The sequence below is a fragment of the Orcinus orca genome, chromosome 15, assembly GCF_937001465.1.
Source record: "Orcinus orca chromosome 15, mOrcOrc1.1, whole genome shotgun sequence".
Lineage (NCBI taxonomy): Eukaryota > Metazoa > Chordata > Mammalia > Artiodactyla > Delphinidae > Orcinus > Orcinus orca.
The window spans coordinates 26,660,082-26,679,771 of NC_064573.1; the positions used below are offsets into that span (position 1 = coordinate 26,660,082).

Consider the following 19,690-nt stretch of genomic DNA (forward strand, 5'->3'; position numbering starts at 1 on the left):
GGAGAGAATAAGTTCTGACATGTTGAACAGGAGTTTCAGAAACAGAATATATAGAATAGGTGAGAGGAAATATTTGAATAGATAATGGCTGATCACGTTTTTTCAGAATTAAGCAAAGATATGACTCTTCAGATTAAAGTAACAAAAGACACTGAACCTGATAAATAAAAACAGATCCACATTTAGATTCATTGTAGTGAAGCCAAAGGCCAAGAGAAAGATCTTAAAAGTAACCAGATTTGGTGGATTATTTTCTATAAACGCAATTAGATTGATAGCAAATTCCTATCAGCAAGCTATAGAGGATATAAGTTTATGGAATAATATCTTCAATCTTCTGGGAATTCCCTGGTGGTCCAGTGGTCGTGGAACTAAGATCCCATAAGCTGTGTGGCATGGCCAAAATAAAAAAAGCAAAAACAAAACAAAAAACAAACAAAAAAAACCCAAACTTCAATCTTCTGAGCAAGGACATATATCAACCTAGAATTCTGTACTCAACTAGGTTATCATTCCAGAGTGAAGGCAAAATTAATGGATTTCCAAGCAAACAAAGAGAAATAGGACTGACCACTCACTCATAGACCCACGCTTAAATAACCACTGAAGGATATACTTTAAGAAAAAGAAAATTGTACCCAGAAGAAAAGTGTGAGATGCAAGAAACAAAGGTGAGCCCCCCAAATGATAATTATATAACAAATTTAAGAAAGCATTGACTATAAAAAATGATACTAATAATAACTATTATCAAGACATGAGAGAATGTGGACCCTAAACACTAAAAGATAGCAATCTTTGAGAAAGAAAGGAGATAATGAGAGTTAAAACATAACTTGGTTGTAGCCCATTCCCCTACCCTAGGAGAGCAGAGAAGTTGATTAACTTTAGACTTTAATACGTCAAGTATGCATATTAAAATTGTAAAAGTAACCACCCCCAAATAGAAATGTATAATTTCTAAACCAATGGAGGGAATAAAAGGGAATAAAGACTCAATCAACCAAATAGAAGTCAGGAAATGAAGAAAAAAAAAGCATGGCTACTAGCAAAAAGTAAGATAAGTGTGTAAATAATACAATAAATAGAAATAAACTAAACTCATCAATTAAAGAATAGATATTCTCATATTAAATTAAAAGAAATAAAATCCAGCTTAAATATATGTTACATAAATGTCTGAGAATATATACAATGGAATAAAGTATACCAGGAACATATCAACTACAAGAAAGAAGCTGGTGCTGCTATATTAATATCCATCAAATTAAACTTTCCGACAAAACACTTCATTAGAAATAAGTATATTATACAATGACAAAAAGAGCAATTAACCTGGAAGATATGATAATTCTGAACTTGTACAGTTTTAACAACATATTTTCAAAATATGTGAAGCAAAAAATAATAAAATTCTTGGAGAAACTTGACAAGTACATAATCATAGTGGAAGATTTTAATACAACACTCTCAGTAACTGATAAGTCAAATGGATAAAAATTTAGTATGGGTGCAGATTTTAACAACACAGTTAATAGCCTTGATCTAATGGAAGTATGTAGATTCCTAAATCCAAATGGTAGAGAATACATTCTTTTCAAGTGCATAATGACAAATGCAAGTGAATCAATAACATAGAGACAACATTCTTTGATCACAAGTCAATAAAATTAGAAGAAACTTCAACCTCTGGCCCCATTTAGAAATAAAATTTAATTTTCATAAAAACTAATGATCATCTATAAAATCATTAGAACTTAAAAATCATTAGAACCAATGAGAAAGTTTAATAAAGGTGTTGGATACAAGATTAATACACAAATATTAACATAAACAGCAAGCAAATATTTAATTTAAAAATATATGATTTACAATAGCAATTATATGTCTAAGAAAAACTAGCAAAAGCACATTCTGGAAAAAAATAAAGATTTCTACTTAAGGATACACAAGAATAACTAAATATATGGAAAAATATATTATGTTCATGGATGAGAAAAGCCTTAAGTTCAGTAAGATATCCAAATTTCTCAGATTATTCTATAAATGCAATGCAATTTCAGTCAAATTCCCCAAAGGCAATATCCCACAGCTTAAGCTGCTATTAAAATTCATGTCCACAAAGGGCTAAGTATTGCCAAGATAACTTTGAATAATGAAAATAATATTTACAGTATTAATAATATGAGGATATTTACCCTGCCAAATGTTAAAACATTCAGATCTCTAAAAACTAAAACAGTAAGATATGGATAGAAGGATAAACAAATAAACGAATAGAATAAAGAGTCTAGAAATACACAGAAAATGGTATAAATCAGAGGGAAGAGGATGAAATATTCAACTACTGATGTTTAAACAATTGTCTAACCATATGAGAAAAGATAAAAGTAGATCTTTTTACCTTTCATCATACACAAAAATAGGTTCCAAATGGGCTAGAGACTTAAATGTGAAAAAGCAAACTATGAAATTTTTAGAAGAAACTTTGACTGTCTTTTTAAAAATCTCAATTTAGGATGGAGTTTCTTGAACAATTCACTAAAAGCACAAACAACAAAGGGAAATATTGATAAAGTCCATTAAAACAAGAAAAATGTCTATATGCTAAAAGCCATAGACAAATAGAAGCCAAAGACAATAGAAAAATATGATAAAGTACATGAACAGGAAAATTATGGAAGAGCAAGGTCTAAATGGCCAATATATATATGAACCAATCTCTCAGATGTATGTATTGAATATATATATGAATGTCTTTCCAAATAATCTTTTAACCTTTTCAAATAATCAAGGGAATGCAAATTAAAACCATAATTAGATGCCATTGTACACACACTGAAACAAAATTTTAAATATATGTGTTAATAATGATTATGGGGAATGGGAACCCTCATGCACTGCTGGTGGTAATTGATGTAGTACAACCATTTTGGAAGGTAATTTTGCAATACCTAATACACTGAAGATGAATATACCTCAGGACCCAGCAACTCTATAGGTGTCTATTCAGATCAGTTCTTACAAATGGGCAGCAGAAGGTAAGTACAAGAGAGTCCAATTCAGTGCTGTTTACAATAGCAATCAACTAGAAACAATCAAATGTACATCGGTGAAAGAATGAACACATAATAGTGTTTTCTTCATTCAATGACTATTATACAGAAGTTGGACGAATTCTGTTACTAGCATCAACAGAATAATCTCAAAAGCATGACATTAACTTAAAAAAAAGTAAGTTGCACAAGGGTGTGTGATGATAGGACGATGGTAACAGGAGCAATAGCAACGGCCCTGTCCCTTATACAGCACCTACCATCTCCAGGCGCTGCCCTAAGGGCTTTGCACACATCCATTCAGTTAATTCTCACAGCAGCCCCAATGAGGTGGAGCCCTTATCATCCCTATTGTACAGACAAGGAACTTATCTTAAGACAGAGCAACGTGCACTATGATCTTATTTCTGTAAAATTCTAAAACATTCAAAAATAATATATTTTCTTTATGGATACATACATGTGCAAGCAAAAATTCACGGGAACAATGGATACCAGTTGACTATAGTGTTTGTTTGTGGGAGGGTGTGGCGGGGGAAGGGATGGACCATGAGACTTTAGACCTACCCGTCATGTTTAATTTCCTTTAAAAAAGAGAAAGACCTAAGTTAATTACACAAAATGTTAATATCTGTTATACCTCTTACATCTGGGTGGTGGGTACATGGATGACTATTATTATTATCTATATGTTTGAGGTGTGGCAATTTAAAATTTAGAAAAATTTAAAGAATCAAATTTTGGAAAAGAAAGAAAACAGAATAGCATAAGCAAAAGGCTGGTGCTTAGGTGGGGTTGTAAGGGTTAATGTGACTGGTAGGCCTCGGAGGGTAATAATGGAAAACTGAAAAGTAGAAGGAACAGGTTAGATCGAGTCCTAACTATGTGCTCACTACCTGTGTGCCTTTTGGCCAGTTGTTTAGCTTCTCCAAGTCTCAGTTTCTTCATCTGCAAAACAGAGTTGATAATACTTCCCTCCTAGATTGTGCCGTGGAATAAGTGAGGGAAGAAACCATGTTAAACACCCAGCAGTGTCTGATGATACTTATCATCACTGTTTTCCAGAGGAGTCAGGCCTAAGGAAGCCTGCTGGCTGATGTCAGGGTCCCAGCCACAGCCCCTAGACCAACGACCATGGTTGTGTTCCTAGTTCAGGGCCAGCAGCCAGTAAACAAGGCAGGGCCTCAGGTCCAGGGAGGGGGGTGCAAATCAGTTTACTAGGGTGGGGACTCTGGGCTAAGGCAGAAATCAGAAGCCCAGTTGTGGGTCCTGGGCACAAGCCACACACAAGGCAAGCCTTGGCCTTGACTGGTGGCTGGAGGGATTTAAGGAGCCTGTAGATCTTGGGGTGAAGCTGCCCTTTTTTTAAATTAATAAACTTTATTTTTTAGAGCAGTTTTAGGTTCACAGCAAAATCGAGTGGAAGTACAGAGAGTGTCCACATACCTCCTGTCACAACCCACCACCTCGCACCGTGGTGACTTTTGAAACCATCCTTCAGTGGGCAGCCCATTAAAGTCTGGAGCTGTTTCTTTCTCGTCCTCTGGTCTCCTTTGTAACTTTCTCATGTGTCTGTGCATACAGGTGAGCGTAGGCTGGAGAATGGAAAGGACAACTTTGAAAAGGGAGCGGAAGACAAGTTCACAGTGGATGCCCCGGATCTGGGGCAGCTCATGAAGATCAATGTTGGCCACAATAACAAGGGGCCGTCTGCAGGCTGGCTCCTGTCAAAGGTGGGTTCAGCTGACTGTCTGTGGCCCCTTGGCCTGAGAGGCAGGAATTCTGGCTCTTCAGAAGTTATATTTCAGCCCTAACGTCCCTCTTTAGATCTGTCTCCACTCTTCTGCCTAAGTCCACTGGCCAACCATGCTGCCCTCCCAGTAGCCTCCAAGGCTTTGCCTGTGTTATCACCTTCCTAGAAGGACCACTTCTGTCATCTGAACACAGCCAGGGTCTGATCATCCTTCAGGGCTCTACCATGAAGTGTTTCCCCTCTGGCCACCAGAACCTCTCCCTCCCATGAATGTCTATAACCCCGCCGGGCTTGTAGCGGTTCATTTCACCTTAATCATAAGCTACATTGTGACTTATCTTGGCCTGTTGCTTTGTACCTCAAACTTCTGGATCTCAGGTCCTCATGATTAAACCTACCCAGGGCAAAGTGAAGAACCAAGAAGAAAGCAAAAAGACTTCTGAGAAGCTAAGACATATCTGGCTCAAAGTTCATGAGGAGAGCTCATGTCCCTGGCATTACCTTGCCCTGCCCTGATTCTGAAGGCAAGACCCCTCAGATTCTCACTCAGTGCTTGCTTATAATCCCTTCTAGCAAACTTGCTACCTGTAATTTTAAACCTATAGCAGAAAATTAGAAGGAAAAAGACACACTGTAATTGGTAGGGTTATTGAGAACTGTAATGGGGAGTCAGAGAAGATATAAAAAGCCAAAAGAATATTGAAAAATTATGGAAGTCTGAGGTCATTTCGAAAATGGACTATGTATTTTCCTTAGTCACGAGCTCTCCACCTATTTAGCTCATCACAGAATGATAGGAAAAGATTGATGTGTAACATATTTTGGAAAATATTTTGAAAAGGTCTTATGGCCTAAAAACAGAAAACCCTCGGATTATAATAATTTGACTATTTAGAATGAAGCTGTCTGATAGTTGAGGTTTTGTTATTCCTTAATCTATCATCTTGTGTCAGTTAGGAACATATTTGGCTGCAAGTATCAGAAAATTGAAGTGCAATGTTAACCAATCAGGGGCTTATTTTTCTCATCTCACATGAGATACAGATATGGTCAGCTCAGGGCTGGGGCAGCTACTTTCTGAGACACCTGGTCTCTCGCTGTGTCACCATCCTCAGCACTGTGGCTTTCATCCTCCAACTTGTTGTCTCACGATCACGTGGTGGCTGCGGAACCTCTCTGCACTTATCTGTGTTCTAGGCAGGAAGAAAAGAGAAGACCAAAGGGGAAAGACATTTTTCTGGCAAGTCTTGCTTTATTTTGAGAGAAACAAAGCTCTCCTTGGAACTTTTGCCTGTGTCACGTGGCCACCCTAGCTACGCTGGAAACTGGGACTTCAAGTAGGCTTTCCAGCCCTCATAGTAGAAGTAGGCTAAGAAGCTGATTGGAAAGGGTGTTGAGTAAGCATCCTTGAGTGTCTGCCACACGTCTCTCCATAACTAGCCTCAAAGTTCCTTGAGGGCACCTCCCAGCTCTTGGCATGGGACAAGGTGCTGAATCAGTGAAGCAAGGAATGGCCAAGTGTCCTTTGGAAAGAGGGGGCTGGCCTGGCCCTAAGGGCAGCCAGCCTAATTCTGAACAGGGTTCCAGGAGGCTAAGTGGAACTGCTGCTTGGATTGGAGAAGAAATGGGGCAGGAGTCCAGGTCCCAAAGAGCCAATGTGCGGGCAGAGGTGTGTCTTCAGGGCAGACAAGGGAGAGGAGGCAGGTGTGTTCTAGGACCTCAGCCAGGATGGGGCACAGAGCAGGTACCTTGCAGCCCAGTTCCTTCATCCTGGGAGGGATGAATGAAAACACAGGTGTAGTGGAAGGAGCCGCAAAGTGCACCCGAGGGCCTGAGGGAGGCCTTGACGTAGTCGTTGCAGCTGTACTTCTTGAAGGCAGCTTCCTTCTTGATCACCTGGGCCCTCACCCCCTATGCTCTCGGGAGCTATGTGAAGGAGGCAGGTTTGCACACCGAAACAGGTCCTTTTGTCATCTTCATGCTCAAAGGATAGGGCAGCTTGGCGAGATGTGAAATATATGGGTGAGAACACTTTTTTCCTTTAAAACATTATAAATCTTGTTCTGTTACCTTCTGAAATTTGACATCGAAGCCAAGCAGACATTTATTTCCTTCTGGACAAACTGTTTTGTGGTTTTTTGTTTTTCATCCAGGATGCTTATGGGATTTTTTTCTTTTTATTTATAATTTAATTCTTGCCAGATAATGTCTAGGAGTAGGGTCTTTGTTCGTTCATTCATCTTCCCTCCTCTCCCCTCCTCTCCCTTCTCCTTTACTCCCCTCCTCTCCCATTTCCACCCTTCCTCCCTTCTTCCATCCCTCCCTCCCTCCTTCCTTCCTTCCTTCCTTCCTTCCCTTGTTTTTAACTTCTCTGGAACAAGTTGAATCTTTTCCATGATGCCTAGGATTATTTGTTTGTTTATAGCTCGGAAAAAAGATTTCCTATTATATACTAGATTCTTACTTGAATGGCTTTTTTCGGGTCTCTTCTTCAGGAGCACCAGTTATCCATTTATTGGCTCTCCACTCTCTGTCTTCCAAAGATCTCAGCTTCCCTTTTATTCCTCTCATCTCTACTCTCTTTGCATTCCATAAGAACTTGTCAGACTCTCCCCCACCTCATCATTGATTTGATTTTTCACACTACCAGTTGTATTTCTTTCTACTATTAATATGCATTTTAATTCTGAATGTTTCTTCTATTTTTTTCTTCTTACGAAAGTAATATATGTTTATTGTAAAAAGTTTAGGAAATACAAGTAAGCAAAAATAAGATAATCTGAACCACCATAATTTCACCACCCAGAAATTACATATCCTCCAGACATTTTTCTGTGAATGAATACACATATGTCATTTTTAATAATGGGTTCGTAATAAGCACAATGTTTTACAAACTGTTTTGTTTTTACTTTCAAGTGTAACATGCCTGTTTCCCCATGCTATTGAAATAGAATAACATTGATATTTTACAATGTAATTTTTAATGCCTATAATATTTCATTGCCCAGATATACCATGAATTATTAAACCAATTCCCCTTTGTTGAACATTTCAATTTTTTTCTCAAAATTATTGATACTATAAATTGTGCTGCAGCAAACATTCTTGTAGCTTATCTTTATACACATCTATGATTATTTCCTACAGTTAATTCCTAGGAGATGGTTAAAGGGCATGCAGAATTGTAAGAACTTTGATGTATTTGCTGCTGTATAGTATTGCTTTCCTGGATACCTTTCCCATGTAATCTACCTCTCCTTTCATATCATTTTATTACCTTTTCACTGCAGCCCTTTCTATTTAAAGATGTTTACTCCTGTTCATAAAGACCATATCTTCTTATATTCTATTAAGCATACCCGTTTCTTGAATTCTTTTTCTGTATCCTTTATCCAGTCCTTTCCAGAGTTCCGCTCCTCTTCTGATTCTTCAGAATGATGTTTCCTTCCTCCCTCCCTCCTTCCTACTCTTCCGCCTTCCTTTTCTTCTTTTCCTCTTCTTACTGGTTGCTAGTCAGACACTATTTTAAACCAGAAGCCCAAGCAGGCTACTTTCAGTGTGAGATTGGTTATTCTCTTTGGAGCCAGTGTTATGTGTAGGGGCAAGTTCAGGGCCTGGTTGTCAGGTCCCCACCTGTCCCCCGAGTGCCAAGGTGGGTGTCCCTCCAAAGGTTCACTGGCTTCTGAAGAACTCCTAACAGTCTGTTCCTTTAATGTAAGCCAAACCAAAATGCCCCTTGGGGATAAGACATAAAAATAATTCAGGAATTTTGCAGGTCAGAACACCTGGATTTACTAGATATTTTCCTGAAGGAAGAATTACGATGAGAGAGGAGGAAGGCGGGTTTTAGGTCCCAGGTAGGGTGGACTCAAGCTGAAAACCAGAGGCTAGAGGAAACCCTGGGCCACCTCTCATCGCTTTGTGACTACACAATGCATAGCCAGCCCTCACCTCCTGCCTTCCCTCTTGACTGGGTCTCCACGCTGCCCCCTCCTCACCTAACCTCCACAGAGACACCAATTAAAATGCTGTTAAATTGTCTGCGTTTCCAAATTTGACACTTGCACAGTAAGTGCTCCCATTCTCGAAGTTGCCCGGTTGGTTGCCTTGGACATCACATGACAACTGCTCCTTTGGTATTTATGTGTGAGGGCTTGGTGGGATAAATCTGAAAGCCAATATTATTAACCCCTTCATAAGTCATCTCCCTCCTCTTCTTCCTTAGTCAATTGCCCATGTGTGTTCCTCAGCCCCCTGTTCTTTATCCCCTCTCCGGGGCTGGCATCCTCCCTCCCCCAGGCTTTGCACATGGCTTGGGTCCCCGTGTCTGCTTAGTCCAACAATTGTGACTGACTCAACTGATCAGTTCAACTCAATGATCACCACAAAAGAGCAAGAGTCATGGGATGGAACATTACGCTGCCAGCGGGCCTTGCCCTTGGCCCATCTGCTTCAGTAGAGGACTTGCTTGACGCCCCACAGCTCTGCAGTGACAGTACTGGGACCTGCCCCAGGTCCTCTGGACTCTGAGTCTGGACTCTCTCCACTGTGTCATGCATTAGAAAATCCAGAATTGGATGGATCGCCTGCCGCACGCCTTAGGGAGCGTTAAGTTCAACCAGTACCACTGGCTCTAACAGGAAGAGGAGACAGAGGCTAATGAACAGATTTCAGGGACCTCAGGAAGCCCAACATGGCCTCATGTCACCAATTTATACTCAACATTCAACAAACATTTACTGATTGATTATTATATCCTAGGCCCTGAGCTACCAACTGCAGCTGTTGCAGTGAACATGGTTCTGCTTCTAAAAGAGACAAGGCGAGTTCCTGAATACTTCCTTACTATAAGGCAGGTTACTTACTTTAACCTTATATTCCAAAACTTCAGGAAAAGTCCAGCTTTCAGTGAACAAACATTCTGTCCTAAGTGTCCCACATGTGTTGATCAAACCAAATTTCCCAGTTTGAAAATCAGAAAACAGAATCACCCCAACTTTAATACGAAGCAGGATGAGATGAGTCTTACGTGAGGTACAAAAAAAATGTTGGGTGAGTTGTGCCTGATTGAGCAACAGAGAAGGCTTCAGGGAGGGTCCGTTGGAGCTGGGCCATGAAGATGGGCAGGGCTTTGCCAGGAGGAGCAGGGAGGAGGACTCCTTTGGGCAGAGGGGATGACAGATGAGGGGCAGCTGGAAGGTGGCACAGGGATACTAAATAACTGGACCAGGGCACAGGGCTCAGAGAACTGAGAAATAATGTCAGGAAGAAGGTGAGGGCAGGACCATCGCAGGCGCTGATCAGAATAAGCCATCGAAGGTCTTTATCGAATGAGGTAGCCGAGGCAGTAATGAAGGAGTGGGTGTGTGGGCAGGCTCAGAGGGGAGGGATGAAGTGTAGAGGAAAGGGCGAGAGCATTGTGGGTGTCACCATTCAAATGCTGTCATTTACCATGACTCATATTTGTGGTATGTTACACAGTAATTGACACAGTATTGCAGTGTGATGAGCGAGGTGCAGAGCGTGTGGGGAAGGAGGAGGACACCGACCCCCCTTCCTTCGCTGAGCTTTGTTCCCCCCATAGAACATTCCCTTGTTCTTCCATGACACCAGGTCTCCCCTGCTAAGCCCTGGATGCCAAGATTTTTTTCCAAGTAGGTTTGTAAACTCCAAAGTCTTCCTCTTTTATCTTCTCCTGTGTCAAAACCTACCTGCCCCTTGCCCTATGATCTAAGAACTCCAAATGTAAACCACAGTTCAATAGTGGTTCCTGGAATGTGGCGATGACTGCTTATGAGTCAAGCAAGGGCCACCTTTACTGGATAACAGATACGCATGTTCAAAGGGATGATTGGAAACAGGGATAGGTCTTGCATTCATTTCCTGCCCCGTGGCTGATACAGAGAGGGAACACTGTGGATCACCCAGACTGTCTGCATCTCAGGCACCTCGGCACGTGGGCGGGAAGGAGGAGACCCTTCAGCTTCTCCAGATTGCCCTATGTGTGTGGGGTTTGTTTCTTCTGCCCAGAATGGGTCTCCACTCCAATCAGGTTATGGAAAGTTGGTGGAAATTATTCCCATATGGAGGAGGGAGAGCTGCTGTGAGTCATGGTTGACTCTCTACACTGATCTGCAAGGTATCGACTCCAAGACAAACCCCATGTGCTCACACAGACATGTTTACCCTGTGCGGGAGGAAATGCAGGCCCCCGTGTCCTGGACTGCTTGGATGTGTCTGTGAACCATCTGGAGAGAACAAGAAAGAAAGAACCCCTGCTTGGCAGCTTCATCTTTTCCTCCTCTTTTTCGCGGTTGGTTTATCCTTCTTGGCTTTTCGTAACGGTGGTCTCGCCTCGTAACTGCTCTGTCCCTGTTGCTGCAGGACAGAGCGGGCTGCACCATGGACAGGCCCCCTTGTCTGGCTGCCATCTCGCCTCCCAAGGGCTCATGTCCCCTGGTTTCCCCTCTTGCTTCTTAGAAGGTCAGCCCAGCCTATAGGCTTGCCTGCAGGTGAGAATATTCCTCCAGGAGATAACAGCTCTTGTCTTCCATTAGGTTATTGCTTCTGTCTGTCTGTCTCTCACACACACACTCCAGGTGTGTGCTTCTATCATTCATGATAAAGGCCACTCTGTCTTTCCAGTCTTATTTTACAGTTGTCTCTGCCAGAACGACAGACTATGAAACTGTGGTCTGGAGGGAGCACCACCATTTCATTCTGTTAGCAAAAACCAGTCCTGAGCTGTCTTGAATTCTTAAAAGGAACTTTATGAAAACTCAGGGATGTCTGGGCAACTTGTGAACACAAGTGGAAAAGCTGCTTGTTCTCCCCCAGAGGGGCCCTTACTAATATCCTTTAAGCAACAGGGGTCATGGGTCCCAAGCAACAGGACCCATATCTGCAGAGGCCAGAATGCCTTTGGGAGAGTCCTCTGCCACGTCCCCCTGGACAATCTTCCTGTGCCGACGTAGGCTCCTTCCACATCTCACCCCTCTGCTCCTTCCTACAGCACTCACCATTTGCTACTAGATGTGTTCCAAAATGTTCCACCCTCTGGGAGCCAGCCTCCTCCAGCCTTATCCTGCAGACCTTGGGACTAACAGATGTCATCAGTAATTGTTTATATATTTCAATACTCATTTGGAAACTTTCCAGAACTGTTCCTGGACTTTTATACTTTTTATATCAGTGCTTAAGTGTTTATGTCTTAGCCTTTCTTTGTGATTTCAGAATGTCTGATTTTTAGAATCTTGTTGGTTATTCAAATATTCATTCATATATTTTCTCTTTCCTTTGTGGTTCAGCTACTTTTGTCCTACAGAGTTATTTAATGGCAACACATTCTATTTTTCAGATTAGCTGAACTTCTCAAGCCAGGAATGTCCATCAGCTATCAGGCCAGGAGAAGGCCCTTTATTGATGACATCTTTGTGAACTGTGAGGGTGTTTTGTCATTTGCTCTTGGAATTATGGCTGGCACACCAGTCTGTGAACATTTAAAGACAGAAATGGTGAATCTGTATATCTGTCGATTAGTAGACTTGACAGCTTATCTGATAAACTAATTCTTTTCCTTCTTCACCTTGCTCTTCCAACCCTGTGAGGGTCAGCATAAAGGGGGTCAGGAGGTATAGCCCAGATCCTTGGCTCCCCAATCTCCCCACAGCCTCAACCCTGGGAGAGGAAAGATATAGAGAAATGTGCAGATACATGAATTGGGAGAGGCTGGACTTCCTTTCAAGGCAGAACCCCTTCTGGACAGGCCACAGAGGTCTCCAGGCAGTCAGCTCTGAAAGTACAGACACTCGATAGAAATCAGCAAGCTCTGAAGGCTGACTCACACCAACCAAACTTACAAGGGACTGACTTATAAACCAGAGCTTAAATGCTGATATATCTGGAGAGAGAACCCTGGTGGGACGGCTGGTCCTGGCCACTGGCTCAGGCCACTCACCCCTCTCTGGTGGGTGGTATATTCAGGAGTTCAGCTCTCAGCCCAGAAGATTCCTTGTTGAACATTGCATTAGAACAAGGTGAGGTGCCTTTAGGCAGACCAAGACATGCCCTGTTTCCACACTACAGACACTTTGATCTTAGGAAGTGAGTCTTTCACTGAGAATCAGAGCCCCACTCTGTCAGGCAGTCCTGGGAGTACCTGGGCAGGTATTTTTACTTTCCAACTCACCCTGTCTGTCACCAGATGCATCTGCCTTCCCATTATGACTGGAGGACTTGGTCTGGTTATTGATGATCACACTTATCTTAGAGTGAGTTTTCAGCTGGATGTTCCTGGGACGTTTTAGGAGGGCCCCTCAGCTCCTTGGTGAGCTCTAGAAGACACATTTATCTCAGCCTCACCAACATAGCTCACATGTGAGCCCCCGTGGGGGCTTCAAGGATGCTCAGTTCTCCTCACTTCACTGTCAGTGGCTGACCTTTTCCAACCTGGCCACCAGATACTGGGATTCTGTGTGCCAGATTCAGGGCTTGTAGTTCCCTTTATGTGGACTCTGCTTCTCAGCAAGAAGGTCAGAATCCCAACCTTCAGCAGGTGAGGAAGACGGTGGTCTTGATGCTGTCTGTAAATCCAGGCTTCCAGTTCTAGCACCTCAGTCTCACAGGGTCCATCCTGCTAAGTGTCTTGCATAGCATTTTTTTAATGATCCTTAGCAGAGGAGGGAACAAGACTCAGTAATTCAAGGAGTTAATTGTCAGTCATTCCTGTTTGACTCTCAGTGCTTTGCAAGGTTTTCCTGACAACAGGTGTGTCCTTGTGATAAGCTTTCCTTGGGCCACGAGGAAGATGAGAAAGTATACTTGGAGTTCACTCAAGTGATGGAGGAATGGATTCGGTCACCAGGTGTGACCTCAATGACACTTAACCTTCCTTCCCTCTCTTCTTCTTCCCAGATTGTCATTGAAGATATTGGGAATAAAAGAAAATATGATTTCCCTCTTAACCGCTGGCTGGCCTTGGATGAAGACGATGGCAAAATTCAGAGGGATATCTTAGTGGCCGGAGCTGAGACCACAGGTAGAACAGAAGAAAGGGGAGGCCCAATTGGCTAATATTTCACTTTCTGCCTGAGGGTCAATGTTCTCATCTGTGGGTCTGGAGGCCTGCAACCAAGTGGGAAGCAGCCATGTCTTTAGACAACATTCCTGCTGCCCCTGAAAGTGTTCTGTCCCCCCGGGCTGGAGTCTGGGGCTCTGCTGATACCAGAGGTGATGGGGAGGTGCCCCTGAGCAGACACTGACTTCCCAGGGCAAGAGGAGTTATGCACAGGATGGAGCCGGGGTGTGAACTCCCGACACATGTGGGTACTTATGAGGATGTTGACTGACGCTTACCTCCTCCTACTACTGAGCGCATCCTATATGGCAGACTCTCTCTAGGCACCTGACTCATGTCATTCCTCTAATACTCACAACAACCCTATAGTATGGGAACAGTTACTGTTCCCATTTCACAGTAGAGGAAATTGAGTCAAGAAGTTAAGAGACCTGTTCCAGGTCACACAGCTGATAAGTGACAAATCCAGGATTTGGTCTGCCTCCTAAATCTCTACCCTGTGTGAGTTCCATGGAAAACCTGAAGCTCCCAGCATGGAAGTTCATAGATGTTCCAGAATATCAATGTTGGTGAACACGCACAGCTGAGAACATGCTCTGGGACAGACCCTCCCATGGCTCCCACTGTAGAGAGAATGAGTCCAAGTTCTGGGGTATAAGATAAAATTGCTCCACGATTGGGCTCCAATTGACCATTTCAGCAGCATCTTTCAACATCTTCTACTACCACTTCCACACACACTCCCTCTCCCTCCCCCGATCTGTACACCTTTCACTCTTTCCCACACCTACCCCCTCTCCCTGTTCCCCCCATCTCACCCACATGCTTCCCTCTCCCCTCCCCTTAGCTGCTGGCCTTACTCTTTCTCTTCCTTTCTCTTCGGAATATGCTTTCTCCTCAGCCTGTTACGCCATTTCTCTTCTTTCTGCTTCTCAAATTCCTGCTGCCAGTCACTTCCTCTGAAACTTCCCCTACCCCCTCTAGACAGGGCCATCTCTCCCTTCTCTTGCTCCAGACATTTTGGGAAGAACGTGACTGCTTTGTTTAGGAAACCAATGCTCCTCTGCTCCAGTGCTTTTCAACCATGGCATTATGGCGCCTTGGCCTGGGTGAGGGGTGCCACGTTGTCGGGTGTGTCACGACTTTGTATTCTATAGTTTGAAAATTATTTACTTAAAACATCCACTAGAGCAGATTTAATATGCCCCCTTTAACTGTGTTACTATTACTTGCTTCCAGTGGTAGACGAGGAGAAATGACAGTGAGAGGCTGGAATTGCTGACAACCTAGGCTATGACAGTATGTCTAGTGTGAGAACACCATCTGTCCATGTGTTGTGAAGTAAAGCTGGACACCCACTCTTTGAGGGCAGTGGCTATTCCTTTTTATCTTCATAGTCTCCCAAGGCCTGTCATAGAGTAAGCACTCGGTAAATGTTTGTTGAGCAAGGGAAAGTGCGAATGTATGAATGAATAATGCGTCCATGTAGTTGCATGTCCTATCTCCCAAAGACATTTTGTTTCTCTGAGATCAGGGGATGGGGGTAGGATGAAAGGGAGGTGAGGGACTAACAATACTTAAAGTACCGCTTGCCTTAGACTCTGGGACAGTGTGAAAAAAGGCAGACCACACCTTAGCAGAATTTCCTATAGTTTCCTGTTCAAATGTTTGTCTTTGGTGTTTTCCTTTAGTCTGTCTCATCTCAGAGTTTAATCTCCTCTTGCTGGCTCTTCCCCAGAACTCCATGTCCTCACATTGCCTTCTGACTGACCAAAACCCCAAATGGCCCAACCCACAATGTCCTCTCCCTCCCTCAATCTTCCACATCCCACCACCTCAGGTGGTAAAGGAGGACATTAGTGTCCTCTATTAAGAGTTATGTTTCTCTGGTGGCACAGTGGTTAAGAATCTGCCTGCCAATGCAGGGGACACGGGTTTGAGCCCTGGTCTGGGAGGGTCCCACATGCTGCGGACCGGCTAGGCCCATGAGCCACAACTGCTGAGGCTGCGCATCTGGACCCTGTGCTCCACAACAATAGAAGCCACAACAATGAGAGGCCCGCGCACCGCAATGAGGAGTGGCCCCCGCTTGCCGCAGCTAGAGAAAGCCTGTGCACAGAGACGAAGATCCAACATGGCCAAAAGTAAATAAATAAATTAAAAAAAAAAAAAAAGAGTTATGTTTTTAAGTTATGTGCAAAAGAACAAGCTCCATGAATCAGATAGTCCTGAATATAAATCTCTCTTAATCGAGTTGACTATTCTAATTAAATGAGACATAATAGAATTCATCTGGCAGCTATTAATAATATGCACATGGTAATTAGCATTAATAATAAGTACTATTCTTAACCAACCCAAGCTCTTCCTTCTCTTTGTTAGTTTCCTGTAATGGGGGCTGGCAGCTTCCTGTAACCTGCAGTTTGTTCCTAAACTCAGATGCACTGACACACCAACTCCAAAAAAGATAAAGTGAAGTGGAAAGGGGCACTGGATGTCGTCTGGGGGAGGAGGACTTAGGGGGATGGGGATGTACAGCAGAGGGAGGGCCTAGGGAGGTGTGGTCAGGTGGCGGAGAAGGTGGGTAGGATATTGTTGTCAGCTTGCACTGAACCCTCTCCTTCCCCCTGTTGTTTCCATACTAGCCATCTCATATATTGTCACCGTCTTCACTGGGGATGTCCGGGGTGCTGGGACCAAATCCAAAATCTACCTGGTCATGTTCGGGGCCAGAGGGAATAAGAACAGTGGGAAAATCTTCCTGGAGGGCGGTGTGTTTGGCCGTGGCCGCAGAGACATCTTCAACATCGAGCTGGCTGTCCTCCTCAGCCCATTGAGCCGGGTCTCCATCGGACATGGCAATGTGGGAGCCAATAGAGGCTGGTACTGTGAGAAGGTAAGGGAGGCTGGGGAGGACCCTGCCCTGATTCAACCCTTCTCTTTAACTTGCAAATACAAACTCTAATCTGCATCCTACTTCCTACTTCCTTTGCACCAGTTACAAAGTACATGAGAAATCCCTCTCAAGGGGCCTTTTTTTTTTTTTTAATTCAAACAGAAAGTTACAAAAATTATAATCATCCTCATCAGTTCACTCACTCCCATGTAATTAATTTTTTTTATCTTGATCTTTTGTTAGCACTTTTATGAGTTCATCAGTTTCCCATTAGAGTTCTGAAAATGCTTATTCATTCAGTTCAGCAGTATAGTCAGTTACCAGAAACCTGTACTTGTCAGAGTCTTTTCCATGAATTCCTTAAAGATGAAACCCTTCTAGAGGAACATTTTTGCGAAAGCATCAGAGTACACACAGAATTGTCTGTAAATGACAAAAGACTTAAAAATGACCACAGTTAAAGATTTGATGAAAGTTCATAATAATGCAATTGACAAGGAAATTTAGTTATTTCTGAGATATACATTTTAAAGTAATAACTAGAATTATGACTTATAACATTATACCAGAACATATAAGATTTTTAGAAATTTCATGTAATGTCTGAAACATTTATATTAACATACTTCCATACAAATAACCCAAAGAAAGTTTAGTATGAGTTGCTTTTGTTTGTTTGTTTTTTATACTGCAGGTTCTTATTAGTCATCAATTTTATACACAGCAGTGTATACATGTCAATCCCAATCGCCCAATTCAGCACACCACCATCCCCACTCCACCGCAGTTTTCCTACCTTGGTGTCCATACGTTTATTCTCTACATCTGGGTCTCAACTCCTGCCCTGCAAACCGGTTCATCTGTACCATATTTCTAGGTTCCACATATATGCGTTAATAAACGATATTTGTTTTTCTCTTTCTGACTTCCTTCACTCTGTATGACAGTCTCTAGATCCATCCATGTCTCAACAAATTACTCAATATCCTTCCTTTTAATGGCTGAGTAATAGTCCATTGTATATATGTACTGCATCTTCTTTATCCATTCATCTGTCGATGGGCATTTAGGTTGCTTCCGTGACCTGGCTATTGTAAATAGTGCTGCAACGAAAATTGGGGTGCATGTGTCTTTTTGAATTATGGTTTTCTTGGGGTATATGCCCAGTAGTGGGATGGCTGGATCATATGGTAGTTCTATTTTTAGCTTTTTAAGGAACATCCATACTGTTCTCCATAATGGCTGTATCAATTTACATTCCCACCAACAGTGCAAGAGGGTACCCTTTTCTCCACACCCTCTCCAGCATTTGTTGTTTGTAGATTTTCTGATGATGCCCATTCTAACTGGTGTGGGGTGATACCTCATTGTAGTTTTGATTTGCATTTCTCTAGTAATTAGTGATGTTGAGCAGCTTTTCATGTGCTTCTTGGCCATCTGTATGTCTTCTTTGGAGAAATGTCTATTTAGGTCTTCTGCCCATTTTTGAATTGGGTTGTTTGTTTCTTTAATATTGAGCTGCATAAGGTGTTTATATATTTTGAGGATTAATCCTTTGTCTGTTGATTCATTTGCGAATATTTTCTCCCATTCTAAGGGTTGTCTTTTCGTCTTGTTTATGGTTTCCTTTGCTGTGCAAAAGCTTTGAACTTTCATTAGGTCCCATTTGTTTATTTTTGTTTTTATTTCCATTACTCTAGGAGGTGGATCAAAAAAGATCTTGCTGTGATTTATGTCAAAGAGTGTTTTTCCTATGTTTTCCTCTAAGAGTTTTATAGTGTCCAGCCTTACATTTAAGTCTTGAATCCATTTTGAGTTTATTTTTGTGTATGGTGTTAGGGAGTGTTCTAATTTCATTCTTTTACATGTAGCTATCCAGTTTTCCCAGCACCACTTATTGAAGATACTGTCTTTTCTCCATTGTATATCTTTGCCTCCTTTGTCATAGATTAGTTGACCATAGGTGCGTGGGTTTATCTCCAGGCTTTCTATCTTGTTCCATTGATCTATGTTTCTGCTTTTGTGCCAATACCACATTGTTTTGATTACTGTAGCTTTGTAGTATAGTCTGAAGTCAGGGAGTCTGATTCTTGCAGTTCCGCTTTTTTCCCTCAAGACTGCTTTTGCTATTTGGGGTCTTTTGTGTCTCCATATAAATTTGAAGATGATTTGTTCTAGCTCCATAGAAAATGCCATTGGTAATTTGATAGGGATTACATTGAATCTGTAGATTGCCCTGGGTAGTATAGTCATTTTCACAATACTGATTCTTCCAATCCAAAAACATGGTATATCTCTCCATCTGTTGGTATCATCTTTAATTTCTTTCATCAATGTCTTATAGTTTTCTGCATACAGGTTTTTGTTTCCCTAGGTAGGTTTATTCCTAGGTATTTTATTCTTTTTGTTGCAGTGGTAAATGGGAGTGTTTCCATAATTTCTCTTTCAGATTTTCCATCATTAGTGTATAGGAATGCAAGAGATTTCTGTGCATTAACTTTGTATCCTGCTACTTAACCAAATTCATTGATTAGCTCTAGTAGTTTTCTGGTAGCATCTTTTGGATTCTCTATGTATAGTATCACATCATCTGCAAACAATGACAGTTTTACTTCTTCTTTTCCAATTTGTATTCTTTTATTTCTTTTTCTTCTCTGACTGCCATGGCTAGGGCTTCCAAAACTATGTTGAATAATAGTGGTGAGAGTGGACATCCTTGTCTTGTTCCTAGAGGAAATACTTTCAGCTTTTCACCATTGAGAATGATGTTTGCTGTGGGTTTGTCGTATATGGCCTTTATTACGTTGAGGTAGGTTCCCTCTATGCCCACTTTCTGGAGAGTTTTTATCATAAATGGGTGTTGAATTTTGTCGAAAACTTTTTCTGCATCTATTGAGATGATCATA

The 19,690-nt window shown here is 42.1% G+C and overlaps 1 protein-coding gene across 1 annotated transcript in view; it reads left to right on the forward strand.

The window, feature by feature from the left end:
• LOXHD1 (lipoxygenase homology PLAT domains 1) overlaps positions 1-19,690 on the forward strand; it is a 202,363-nt gene that overhangs the window by 39,877 nt on the left and 142,796 nt on the right. The window contains exons 6-8 of the mRNA XM_049697900.1: positions 4,641-4,789; positions 13,726-13,849; positions 16,534-16,784. Coding sequence (XP_049553857.1) covers positions 4,641-4,789; positions 13,726-13,849; positions 16,534-16,784 — 524 coding nt within the window. The remainder of the gene's footprint in view (positions 1-4,640; positions 4,790-13,725; positions 13,850-16,533; positions 16,785-19,690) is intronic.